Source organism: Cervus elaphus, chromosome 10 (assembly GCF_910594005.1).
Source record: "Cervus elaphus chromosome 10, mCerEla1.1, whole genome shotgun sequence".
Lineage (NCBI taxonomy): Eukaryota > Metazoa > Chordata > Mammalia > Artiodactyla > Cervidae > Cervus > Cervus elaphus.
The window spans coordinates 28,413,979-28,427,380 of record NC_057824.1 but is presented as its reverse complement, the minus strand read 5'-3'; the positions used below and the strand labels follow the sequence as shown (position 1 = coordinate 28,427,380).

The window sequence follows — 13,402 nt, the reverse complement described above, 5'->3', positions numbered from 1 at the left end:
AGGGTGGGTGAGGAAACAAGTTAGGACAGAGGGCAGAGTTTCTGTAGAAACGAATAGAAGTTTCTGGAAAAGGTGCCTTGACGAGTTGGGAGAAAACTCAGTAAAAAGAAGGTGTAGGAAGCGCTTCCATGTGCTCTGTGATGTAATTCCTCCGTGGCCACCTCAGATGGCATTCACTTAAGATCCACAGGCCTTTGCAAAACATTTTGGAGCTGGATTTAAGTTTCTCTTGAATGGGCCGTGGGGCCTCGGGCCAGAAGGATTCATCAGGATCTAGTGTTTGGGGAGCATTTGGCCAGGCCATGCCAGTTGCAAAGCTGTGAGTCTGGGAGCAGATGACGGGCTTTGGAAGGAAGCTGAGCTGCATTCTAACAGCCCCAGCCCCGCGCCCAGGGGACACGCTGCCCACTTACCTTAACCGCTCGACCTCTGCGTCGTCCACCAGGAAGTCTCTCTTCTGCACCAGTTTGTGGATCTTCTGGATGAGCTCATCTTCCCTCTGCTTCTGCAACTTGGTTTTTTCTTTTTCTGGGAAGAAGAACACATTAGCAGAGACAGTTTGAGTGTAACTGAGTCTGAGGGGCCAGGGTTGGAATCCTGGCTTGACCATTGAACTTGCTGGATGAACCTGGAAAGGCAACTGGATTGGTTCAAGCTTCTGTTTCCTCCTCTGGAAACTACACAGCGAGGCTTGAATGTGAGAACGCGGGGATTGTAGTAAACGACTTGGCACAGAGCTGGCCCATGGTGGATGCTTGCTAAATGATACTGATGCTGCAAGGGGGCCCTGAAGAAGGCCGAGGGGAGAAGGACACAGGTCGGGTGCAGGAAGTGACTACTCTGCAGTAAGGCTTACCCAACCGGTCAGAAGAAAAGCCACCCACACTTTCCCAACCTGTTCCAAATACCAAGGGCTAGAGCATCATAGCCAGAGACAAAACAACGAGGGGTGGACATGAAGACTGATACAACCCAGAGGGCAGAAACCCAACCCTGCATTGGCTCCCTCTGCTCAGACCCCTTTAGAAGATAAAACTCATGGGGCAGCTTGTCCCTCTGCCAGTTCAAACAAACTGTCACTGACTATTTCCTCTAGATCTGGAGGCAGAACCAGAGACAAGGAGAATATAATATTTAGGTTAGAGAGAAAATTGGTTTCTGTCACTAATCAGAGGGGAGCAAGGAATTGGGATCTAGCAGCCCCTGTATTCCTGCTCATCCTTGCTGTGCTGACGATGGTAATGGGTCCCGAAGTCTGATTCTGCAAATCACTCGTCAGCATCACAGAGCCTCCTTGCCCTCTGCAGGTGGATTAACCACAGCGCCCTTGGACTCAGGGAGTGATGTCCCTGTCCTTTCCAAGTTACCAGCAGCAGCCCTCCAACACTCCCCCGTCCTCTGCCAGGCCCCAGATCTTACACCAGAGTCACGTGGCTATGGGTAGAGGCCCCAGGAACTCACTTACCTCCCTCCTCAAGCTATTCATCCCCACTATCTCTTGCCTGTTCAGGCATCTCCCAGCTTCCCCAGATACTCAGCTGCAGCCCTCTGCTCAGGGCCCTCAGCCCCTCCATAAACCCACAGGAGAGGCCACCTACTCAAAGGGGTCTGTCTCACCTTGCAAACCAGTTACTGACCCAGGCCTCCATACCACCAGCCAGTGCTATTGATCTGCTTGTGTGTATGACACACCCTGCTGGCCAGCATCTCTCACCTGCCTCCAGGTACTACCTACCTGCCTTAAGCCCCACCTACCTACCTGCAGACTCCACCCACCTACCTGTAGGCATCACCCATTTACCTGCTGGTATCACTCACCTGCCTGCAAGCATCACCCATCTGCTTCCAGGCACCACTCACCTATCTACTGGTACTTTTGTGCCAGTCAGCCATCTACTACTACTTTTGTTTCCCAGCATCACCCACCTACTTGCCAACTTTATTCCCTGTGGGCATCACACATCTGATTCCTAGTATCTTCAGGGGCTTGCCGAAGTGACCCTCCAACTTGCTTCTCATTTCTTCCAGCACACCTCCTTAGCCCAGGCCACCATCATCTCTCCCTGGACCATGCCAGGACCTCCTAACTGTAGACTAAGGTGGTCTGTAGACCTTATCACAACTGGGACACCTCGCCATAGAATCACAATCCTGGCTTGATGCCCCACCTCCTCCTCTTCTTGGCTGTGTGACTCTAGGCACATTCCTCAACCTCTCTGAGCATCCAGTCTCTTAACAGAGACAGTCATAAAGTTGTTGCAAGTTTTAAGAGAGAGAAGTCAAAACACTAGGCTCCCTGCCTGGTACAGTCAGGGTTCATGAACAGTCAGCTACTATTATCATAGGCTCTTATTTTACATTATCACTTTTGCCTTCATGATTAAAGGCCCGCTAGATTACATATTTACCGAACCAGGTGCAAAAGAAATAAATAGTTACTTAACGAAGGAAAAGCAAGTCTCATGGCATAAGAAGCAGGCAAAAGTAAGTGCTTAATAAATGGCAACAATTATCATCATATTTGTATTACCATGTATTATATTTTCATTTAATCTGGGTTTCTCAACCTTGGCACTGCTGACATTTGAGGCTGGACCATTCTCTGTCATGGCCGGAGCACTGTAGGATGTTGAGTGGCATCCCTGACCTCCGCCCACTAGATGCCAGGAGAGCCCCCTCTCCTAGTGGTGACCACAAAGTGGGACTCCTGACAAGGCCAACGTCCTCTGTGGGGCAAATCACCCTGGTTGATGGCTGAGAATTACTAAATTCTTTCCAACAACTCTATGAGGGAGGCACAATTTTTATTCTGTTTTTTTTTTTTTGGAGACACTTTTTATGTCCAAGGGGAGGGTACCATGGCCTCTACAGCCAAGTCTAAGCATTCCCAGCCCAGAGGGGCTGGTGGCGGCAGGGGAGGTGGGTGAGACATCTTAGTTTGTCCCTGAGAAGCCCTGAGGGTGTGGAGGGCCCCAGCTGTTCTCTCTCATCACGTGTGTGTGAAGTCACTCAGTCGTGTCCGACTCTTTGCCACCCCATGGACTGTAGCCTGCCAGGATCCTCTGTCCATAGGATTCTCCAGGCAAGAATACTGGAATGGGTTGCCATTTCCTTCTCCAGGGGATCTTCCTGACCCAGGAATCGAACTCGAGTCTCTTAGGTCTCTTGCACTGGCAGGCGGGTTCTTTACCACTAGCGCCATCTCCCTGGTAGTTCAGACAGCAAAGAATCTGCCTGCAATGCAGTTCGATCTCTGGGTCCAGAAGATTCCCTGGGGGAGGGAATGGCAACCCACTCCAGTATTCTTGCCTGGAGAATCCCTGGGACAGAGGAACCAGGCGGGCTACAGTCCATGGGGTCACAAAGAGTCAGATGTGATTGAGCGGCTTTGTCTCATCATAATGAGCTGAATTATTTTCTGACCCTGGCAAGAGAAGCATGATTTTCTTGGCCTTTCAGTCCTCTCTTTACTTATTATTTTTATTGCTGTATTGCTGGGCACATTGGGTTGTTTCCTTCTAAACCCACCTAAGTCCATCTAGAAACCTGGCGCTGGTCCAAGGAATACACAGAAATGCTCTTAACAACAAGCAGTCAGAGGACACAGTGGGGAGAGGTGAACGGCAAGGCAGGAGAGGAAAGGGAACTTTAATATCTGCATTTCTTCAGGGAAGTGACTGGGAAGATGCGGTTTCCTAGGGGAATCAGTGGAGGTGGGGGGGAGGACCTGGGCTCTTTTGCTAAGTGACCCATTGACCTTATGTGTTTCTCTGCAGGACTGCCGATGGCATTTTAAGAAGAAAACATCCTCCAGCGGGGACTGTCCCTTCCATGAAGGTTTAGCATTCCTGGTTTCTGCCCATTGAGTGTCAGTACTGATCTCATGTTTATTTAAACTTTTTTTGAATGAATTTTGGTATTCTAAATATTGCATGAAAATATAATTGCTGAATTTCTCATGTTTCAGCTGAGCACCTTTTTCTTCTCGCCTAATCCCAGGCCTGGTCAGTGAAGCAGCCCAGGTATTGTGTCCACCAAAGACCCCCAGCTTCCACACATTTCCCACCCATGCTCTAGAGGCTGCCATGGCCCCCGGTGAAGCCCCTCTGGCCTGGGGAGGCCTTGGCTGGCCACACCCTCGTGTCTCCTTTGCCCCAGGGCCATCCATGTGTCCTGCCGAGCTAAGACTGGGCTCTGGGAATTCTCCCTCTCAAAAGAGAAACAACCCATGCTGGGCCCATCATAGCCCCCTGGGAAATTGAAAATTGGGATATAGAGTCAGGCTCTTGGGTGGAAAAATCATGGAAGGGAGATGAAGTTGTAACCGAGCAGGGACCTTCTGGGGCCTTCTTGGGACAGACACCCCTCTCCCACCCCGCCCACATCCTCTGCTTCAGCTCCTATCTGAAGTCCCCTAGATAACAGTATCTGATGCACATTTTCTGAGTTGTTTTACAGAGGCTAAAACCCCCCACCAAATGGGACATGTTAACTACTTGATGGACATGAGCCCGTAGCCCCCAGGTCTCCTGGAGCCTAAAGATTGACAGTGTTAACCCCTGGGACACTGCCCTGTGACCTCAACATCAGCCAATCAGAGAATTGTGCACGAGCCAATCACAGACCCTGGGATGCCCCTCCCTCACCTGGGCTTCAGGAATGCTTTGCCGAAACCCATGGAGGAGCTCTGGTATTCTGAGCACCAGCTGTCCTGGGCTCCTTGCTCGTCCTTGCAATAAACACTGCCCTTCCCTTCCCCACCACCAGGTGTCAGCAGGCAGGCTTTACTGCACAGGGGCAAGTGGACCCATGTGTGGTTTGGTAACAGTGGCTTTGCTTGGCTCATGCGCTAGAGAGAAGAGGGAAAGAGCTCCAAAATGGACGGTGAGAGAGAGCAGGGGCCAAGAATATTCCAGAGCTTTCCTGATTCTGGTTCCGAACCCTCGTGAGGTTGGGCTGAGCTTTCTGCCTGTATTAGGATAAACAGGACTCCTGTTGTCGTTCAGTCGCCCAGTTGTATCTGATTCTTTGTGACCCCATGGACTGCAGCATGCCAGGCCTCTCTGTCCCTCACCATCTCCCAAAGTTTGCCCAAGTTCATGCCCATTGCATCGGTGATGCTGTCCAGCCGTCTCATCCTCTGAAGCCCTCTTCTCCTTTTGGCCACCCCTAATTTTATTTGGAAATACCCTACTTGGGAATAGGGTTTTTGTGGATGTAATTAGTTAAGATGAGGTCATACTCATTCAGATGAGCCCTAAATCCAATAATTAGTGTTCTTATCAGAGGAGATGAGGACTTTCCTGGTGGACCAGTGGCTAAGATTCTGCCCTCCCAGTGCAGTGCAGGGGGCCCAGGTTTGATCCCTGGTTGGGGAACTAGTCCCCACATGCCACAACAAAGATGGAAGATCCTGCATGCTACAACTAAGACCTGGTGCAGCCAAAATAAATATAATTTTTTAAAAGAAGAGGAGATGACACAGAGATACACAAAGAGAGGAGGGCCATGACAGAGGCAGAGACTGGAATAAGGCAGCTATAAGCCAAGAAGCAAGGATTGATGGAAACCCCATCAGAAGTTGGAAGATGCAAAGAGGGATTTTCTTCTCCAGGCTCCGGTGGCGGGAGCATGGTCATAAAGTTCTATTATTTTGCAGTATGGTCATAAAGTTCTATTATTTTGCAGTAACCAGGAAGGGTTAATTATGACTCCCTGCTGAATCTGTTCCTATCTCTTTAACCCTTGTTTGCCTCTTTTTTTATTATAAGCATAATAATGGCTTACCTCAGGGAACCCTACTGCCTCTGCGGAACTGTTAAACTAAAATAACCCTGTCCACCTGTAGATGGCAGAAAGAAAGAAATTAACACACCCCACCCTGCCTGAGGTTTGCCATTCGAGGAGATAGTTGCAGGAATTAAATGGTTTTTTTTGTTTCCTCACCTCCTCCCATCTCTGATCCACGAAAGAACCTGACTCCAGAGCCCGCCCAATGGTTATTTTGAAACGCTAGCCTGACATCTTCTCCATCAGCCGGCTCCTGAATAAAGTCCCTTCCCTGTCTTAACATCTCATCTCAGATTTATTGGCCTATCATGCGGCAAGTAGAATGAACTTGGACTCCATGTCAACATAACAATCTATTTTAGAACATTTTAATTGCCTGGAGAAGAAGCCCCACAGCCAGAGCTGTCACTTCCCCTTTTCTTAAAATTCTATTTATTTATTATCATTATTTATTTTGGGGGGCTGTGCCACACAGCATGTGGGATCTTAGTTCTCCAACCAGAGATCAAACTCACGCCCCCTGCATTGGATGCCAGGAGTCTTAATCACTGGACCACCAGGGGAAGTCCTGTTACCTCCTTTCAATTAGGGCTGGCTACTCACTTGTGTCCTCCCTGGGCCTGCCGAATGCCTGGCACCTACTGAAAGTGGTATTCACTCAGCCACGTCCGACTCTTTGTGACCCCATGGACTGCAGCCTGCCAGGCTCCTCTGTCCATGGGATTCTCCAGGCAAGAATACCGGAGTGAGTTGCCATTCCCTTCTCCAGGGGATCTCACACTGTAGGCAGATTCTTTACCATCGGAGCTACCAGGGAAGCCCTAGTAGTTGCTCATTAAAGCAACTAGTAGTTGCTCATTAAAGCAATGATGCCAGAAGACTCTACAATCATTGCACACAGTCCTCTTAGAATAAGGTATGTTTGCTATCTTATGATATCTCAGGGCACACATCCACAACAACCGTGTACATGCCTCATGGTTTGTTTCATTTTGCAGACAAGGAATTTAAAGCTCAGGAAATCAAGGTGCTCAATGAAGGTCATTTAGCTGGCAATCCTGGCTTCAAACCCAGATCTCTGGGTTTTAAAGTGTTTCTCAGGGGGCAATTTCCCACCTCCCTAGCCAGGGGATATCTGGCAACATCTGGAGAGATTTTTAGAGACTTTACAGCATTATAAAATCCAAAAATTATTAAATCAAGCTGTGAGTTGGGGATTGTCTGTATGTTGAGAAGTATAAGTTCCCCCCGAGGTATCTAACTCAGCTTGGATGGGCAAGGAAGGCGTTCTTTGGGAAACGGGTCAAAGAAGTTATGACCTGAAGGATGAGAAGGATGTGTTAGGTTAATGACATGCTGTGCTGTGCTTAGGCACCCAGTCCTGTCCAACTCTTTGTGACCCCATGGATTGTAGCCCACCAGGCCCCTTCATCCATGGGGATTCTCCAGGCAAGAATACAGGAGTGGGGTTGCCATGCCCTCCTCCAGGGGATCTTCCCAACCCAGGGATCGAACCCAGGTCTCTCACACTGAAGGCAGATTGTTTACCATCTGAGCCACTAGGAAGCTCAGGTTAATGATAATAATAATAATAATAATAATAATATGTGCATGCTAAGTTGCTTCAGTTGTGTCTGGCTCTTGTGCAACCCTATGGACTGCAGCCTGCCAGGTTCTTCTGTTCATGGGATTCTCCAGGCAAAAATACTCGAGTGGGTGGCTGTGCCCTCCTCCAGGGGACCTTCCTGACCCAGGGATGGAACCTGCATCTCTTGAGTCTTCTGCATTGGCAGGCAGGTTCTTTACCATTAGCGCTACCTGGGAAGCCCAATAACAATAGCGCTCATTTGTTAAGCACTTAAATAGGATGTTGTTGTTGTTTAGTCGCTAAGTCATGTCTGATTCTTTGAGACCCCATGGACTGTAACCTGCTAGGTCCCCTGTCAGTGGGATTTTCTAGGCAGGAATATTGGAGTGGGTTGCCATTTCCTTCTCCAGGGAATCTTCCTGATCCATGGATCGAACCCAAGTCTTCTACTTGGCAGGCAGATTCTTTACCACTGAGCTACCTTAGACACCTACTAAGTATGTTTTATCCCCTTCATCAATCTCAAAACAATCCTCTGAGACAGACAGTATGATTGTCCCAGATTAGAGATGAAGAAACTGAATTGTAGTGAAATAACTTGCCCAAGCACACATGATTAATAAATGACAGATGTGGGTTTGACTCCAAAATCAGAGCTTGTAACCACCATACTCTACCTATTCTCAAACAGGATAATAAGAGTAATCATTGCTAATATTTGCTGGACTCTTTGGACCAGCCATCAAGCTAAGCACATGGTTTGCATTGTTTCATTCATCACAATAAGATTTACACCCAATGAATTAGGTACTATTACTATTCCTACCCCATTTTCAGAGGAGGAGAGATTGAATCTCAGAGAGGTAACATGACTTGCCCGAGGTCAAGGAGATGGGCAGAATCAGGACTTGAACAAAGTCAGCCTCATGCAGAGTTGGTTGAATCACACGATTAGGAAGTTGGGAAGTTGCAAGAATGAGGCTGGGCTAGGGTCTTCCAGACAGGGACTCTGAGCAGCTGTCTGGCGGAGGTGGGGTCCCCATGGTTACCTGGGATGGCGACCAAGTTCTGCAGCTCCTGCTTCAAGTCCATGATGTCATTGCAGAGTTGGATGTCATCCATCCTGGGGAGAGAGGACACCGCACGACCACAGGTTACATCGACAGAACATTCTATATCCTGAGCACCACCCCAGCTTCAAACAAAGAGGACTGGTGGGAGGGCTTTGTCCTCTGTAAAGATCACACACGCTCTTTAGAAGTTTTCCATCAAAATTAACAAGACAAAAACTGCCCATTCTCCCACAACTCAGGAATGACCACATTTAATAACACCTTGATAGAGTTCCTTCCAGTCTTTGCGTGCCTGGTTTTTGTTGGCTTATGTGAACGACTTCATGTCATGGGGTCAGTGTTTTCCTTCTTCACCTACGTGAAAAGCTTTTAAACGTCACAGAAATTAACAGCACAGACAGAAAATCTTCCCCTATCCTTTGGAGAAAACCATCGTCAAGGGTTTCTTACCTATCCCTCTGGATTAAAAAAAAATGTTTACCAAATACAACATCATTCATGTACAAAAACATTTTGCAATTAGCTTTTTTTGTCTTGAGCATATTACTATGTCAGGACATGCATTTCTCCTCATTTTTTTTCTCCTCATTTATAATGACTGTATAGTATTCTGATACATTGATAAACAGTGATTTATTTAAGCATTGTCCCCCATTCATAGACATTAGACTTATTTCCAGATATATTCTAGGATAGATTACTAGAAATAAAGGAATTCCTAGCGAATTAATTCCTAGAAATGCAGTTGGAGGGTTAAGTGACATGAACTCTTGCATTTTGATAGGAATTTCCAAATTGTCCTCCAAAGGGACTGTGCATGATATTCCCAGCAACAGCGTAAAAAGAAGATCACCCCTATACCCTCAGCAATGGGCTGCACACACAATTTTGCATTATGTAGTCTAGTTTCATGTGTGTGTATTGCAATATTAGCTCATCTCACTGTAAATGATGTTTGTAACAGCTATCTGGAATTCTACCAAGTGGATTTATCAGGGTGGTTTTAATTATGCCCTTAATCTTGATTATTTAGATTATTTTTCAGGTTGCTTGTATTTTAGCCACTGTAGGATTCACCTAAGGCTTTTCTTTCATGTTGGATTATTTGGGGTGGGAGCTACTGATCCTCAGAAGTAGAACCACTGAATCCAAAGGGTATGACATGTCTATGACCCGAGACATATTTTCAAGTAGCTTCCCCATTGGGCGTGTTGTGTGCCTTCATTCTGCATGTCTTTATTGAGCATTTACTGTGTTCGCCACTGTCATAGGCTTCAGAGATGTACCAGCCTCCCCTGCCCTCATTACTGAAATTTAATCTGGGGAGGCAGAGGGTAAACACAAATACAATAAAACATCAGATGCTCCAAAGAAGAGTAAAGCAGGTGGAGGGATGGAGTGGACCCGTTTGGCCACATTAACCTTCTGTCCCAGGAAGAGATAGAGAGAAGCATGAATATTCTCAAAGGGTTCATCTGAGTCTACACAGCAAGCGTAGGTGGGACCAGAAGTAGAGATCGACTGGAGAGATCGACTGGTTCGAGTTCACCGATCTTTCTGCTTCCTTCTGGAGATCAAGAACTTGATCTCCATTCAGAAGCGCCATCCACAGACCAGTTTGAGGCCCCCTGCCCTTCGCTGGCCAAGAATGGCCCAAATGACCCATTCCAACCGCGCCATCCCAGCTTTCAGGACAAGCGGCAGGAATGTCTCACTTCAGCCTCCATCTCCTGCTCCTGTTGCCAGAGGCACTCCAAGCGATTGTCAAATCCTGCCCTGGAATGTCCTAGCAGGTGGCAGCTGCCACGAATGAGCATGGGGGCTTCGCTAGAAGGGTACAAGCTGTTCCCCTGGGCTCCTATCCGCGATGTTCCAACCAGAGGTGCTCCAGAATCCTTCTCTACATGGAGCGTGGAAATCGGGCTACATCAGTGGCTTTTTTTTCTTAGGGGAACAGTTCATAGGTGTTTATTGTGTATTAAGAAGGGGCGAGGGCAGCATAGCCATCTGACAGTGGATTCTGATGACAATTCTCTGTTCCTTGTCTGTGGCAATAAGCCCAGGTATGACTTTTTTTTTTCTTTTTGTCTTTGAAGTCTGAATGTGGTCTGATTAGATTTTTGTTTGATCAATTTATCCAAATTGGAGGATAATTACTTTTATATATATATATTTTTTACCTTTATTTTATTTTACTTATTTTAATTTTAATTTTTTTTCCCAATTATTTTTATTAGTTGGAGGCTAATTACTTTACAATATTATAGCGGTTTTTGCCATACATTGACATGAATCAGCCATGGATTTACATGTGTTCCCCATCCTGAACCCCCCTCCCACCTCCCTCCCCACCATACCCCTGGGTTGTCCTAGAGCACTGGCTTTGCATGCCAGGCTTCATGCATTGAAGTCGCACTGGTCATCTACACTGGTCATTTTACATACAGTAATATACACATTTCAATGCTATTCTCTCAAGTCATCCCACCCTTGCCTTCTCCCACTGCGTCCGAAAGTCTGTCCTTTACATCTGCGTTTCCTTTGCTGTCCTGCACATAGGGTCATTGGTACCGTCTTTCTAAATTCCATACATATGCATTAATATGCAGTATTTGTCTTTCTCTTTCTGACTTCTGTTTAATAGGCCCCAGGTTCATCCACCTCACTAGAACTGACTCAAATGTGTTCCTTTTTATAACTGAGCAATACGCCATTGTGTATATCAATGGTCCTCAATGGGGATGATTCTGGTCTCCAGGGGCATCTGGCAATGTCTGGGAATCCATTTGCTGTTACCACGGGGTGCACATGGAGACTGCTACTGGCATCTAGCGGGTAGAAGCCAGGGATGTTGTGAAACATCCCACAATGCACAGGGCTGCCTCGGTAGGGAATTATCTGGTTCAAAATGCCAAGTGTGACGTTGAGAAATCTTGGGTTGTAACCACAGAATTGACATAGGTATCTGATGGACAATTTCTGAAAGATGAGAGGAGAGATGGTGAAAGGAACAAAACAGCGACAGGTAATGATAGAAGCAGGGTTTCCCTGCTGGCTCAGCCATAATAAAGCACCTGCCTGTGACTGTAGGAGATGCAGATTTGATCCCTGGGTCAGGAAGATCCCCTAGAGAAGGAAAACGCAATCTGCTCCAGTATTCCTTTATTTTTTATTGAAGAATAATTGCTTTACAGAATTTTGTTTTCTGTCAAACCTCAACAAGAATCAGCCATAGGTATACATATATCTCTTCCTTTTTGAACCCCCCTCCCATCTCCCTCCCCACCCCACCCCTCTAGGTTGATATAGAGCCCCTGTTTGAGTTTCCTGAGCCAGACAGCAAATTCCTGTTGGCTATCTATTTTACATATGATAATGTAAGTTTCCAGGTTACTCTTTCCATACATCTCACCCTCTCCTCCCCTCTCCCCATGTCCATAAGTCTATTCTTTATGTCTGTTTCTCCACTGCTGCCCTGTAAATAAATTCTTCAGTACCATTTTTCTAGATTCCGTATATATGCGTTAGAATACGATATTTATCTTTCTCTTTCTGACTCACTTCACTCTGTATAATAGGTTCTAGGTTCATTCACCTCATCAGAACTGACTCAAATGCTTTCCTTTTTATGGCTGAGTAATATTCCATTGTGTATATGTACCACTACTTCTCTATCCATTCATCTGTCAATGGGCATCTAGGTTGCTTCCATGTTCTAGCTATTGTAAATAGTGCTGCGACGAACAATGGGATACAGGTGTCTTTTTCAAGCCTGATTGCCTCAGGGTATATGCCTAGAAGTGGGATTGCTGGGTCATATTGTGGTTTTATTCTTAGTTTTTTAAGGAATCTCCATACCATCTTCCATAGTAGCTGTATCAGTTTACATTCCCACCAATAATGCAACAGCATTCCCTTTTCTCCACACCCTCTCCAGAATTTATTGTTTGTAGACTTTTTGATGATGGTCATTCTGACCGGTGTCAGTGATATCTCATTGTGGGTTTTGATTTGCATTTCTCTAACGAGAGATGTTGAACATCTTTTCATGTGTTTGTTAGCCATCTGCTTCAGTATTCTTGCCTGGGAAATCCCATGGACAAAGGAACCTACAGTCCATGGGGTTGCAAAAGAGTCAGACATGACTTAGCCATTAGCAACAACAATGTTAGAAGCAAGAGGATTAGCACCAGACATCTCTAGCTCAAAGGGGCTGAGTGCCAGAAGTTTTTCTCACTTTCCTCGTCTTTGAAATATGAATTATAATGGTACAGCTGTCCAGGATTACTATGCAGGTCAGGCACTGAGCATGTGCCTGGGACGTACATAGTACAATGCTCAGTAAATGGTATCTGTCACTATTAATAGCTGTTAGAAAGAGACAGGAGGGAAAAGAAAGAGAAAATGATGCTGGACAAGCAGCTATTTGACAAATGGAGCCCACATCCTCAAACTTCTTGAAAAACAAACCTATTTTGATTATATTCCTCTCTATAAAAAAATTTTAAAATAAAATTTTTGTTGATGTTTGACAGAAAACAACAAAATTCTGTTAAACAAGTATCCTTCAGTTAAAAAATAAATAAAGCTGGAAAAAAAAAGAAGAGCAGGAAAGTATTTTTTAAAATAGAATTCTTATCTGGTTGCTGGGCAGAGTCCTGATAACTGTAGAAATTTTGAAAAATATAAACAAGGACAAATAAGGAAACTAAAATTACACATAACCTGATCCATGTGCACCCAGAAGCCACTGTTCCATCCTGAGTGTTGCGGTGGACTTCACGCCAGTCTTTTGCCTTCATGTAACTCAGGTCTGGGGGATTTGCCCTGGGCGGGGGCGGGTGGCCCTTCACCCTTTATCCATCTAGAACCTGCACTTAGCATGGTTTTGAGTCCTCCTGAGTCCATCCAAATCCCTGACACGTTAACAAACAAGGTGAAATTCCTGGGA

The 13,402-nt window shown here is 46.2% G+C and overlaps 1 protein-coding gene across 1 annotated transcript in view; it reads right to left on the bottom strand.

The window, feature by feature from the left end:
- Positions 1 to 13,402, bottom strand: part of BMERB1 (bMERB domain containing 1) — a 140,216-nt gene that overhangs the window by 4,889 nt on the left and 121,925 nt on the right. The window contains exons 3-4 of the mRNA XM_043914389.1: positions 8,428 to 8,501; positions 414 to 528 (exon numbers count right to left, since the gene is read on the bottom strand). Coding sequence (XP_043770324.1) covers positions 414 to 528; positions 8,428 to 8,501 — 189 coding nt within the window. The remainder of the gene's footprint in view (positions 1 to 413; positions 529 to 8,427; positions 8,502 to 13,402) is intronic.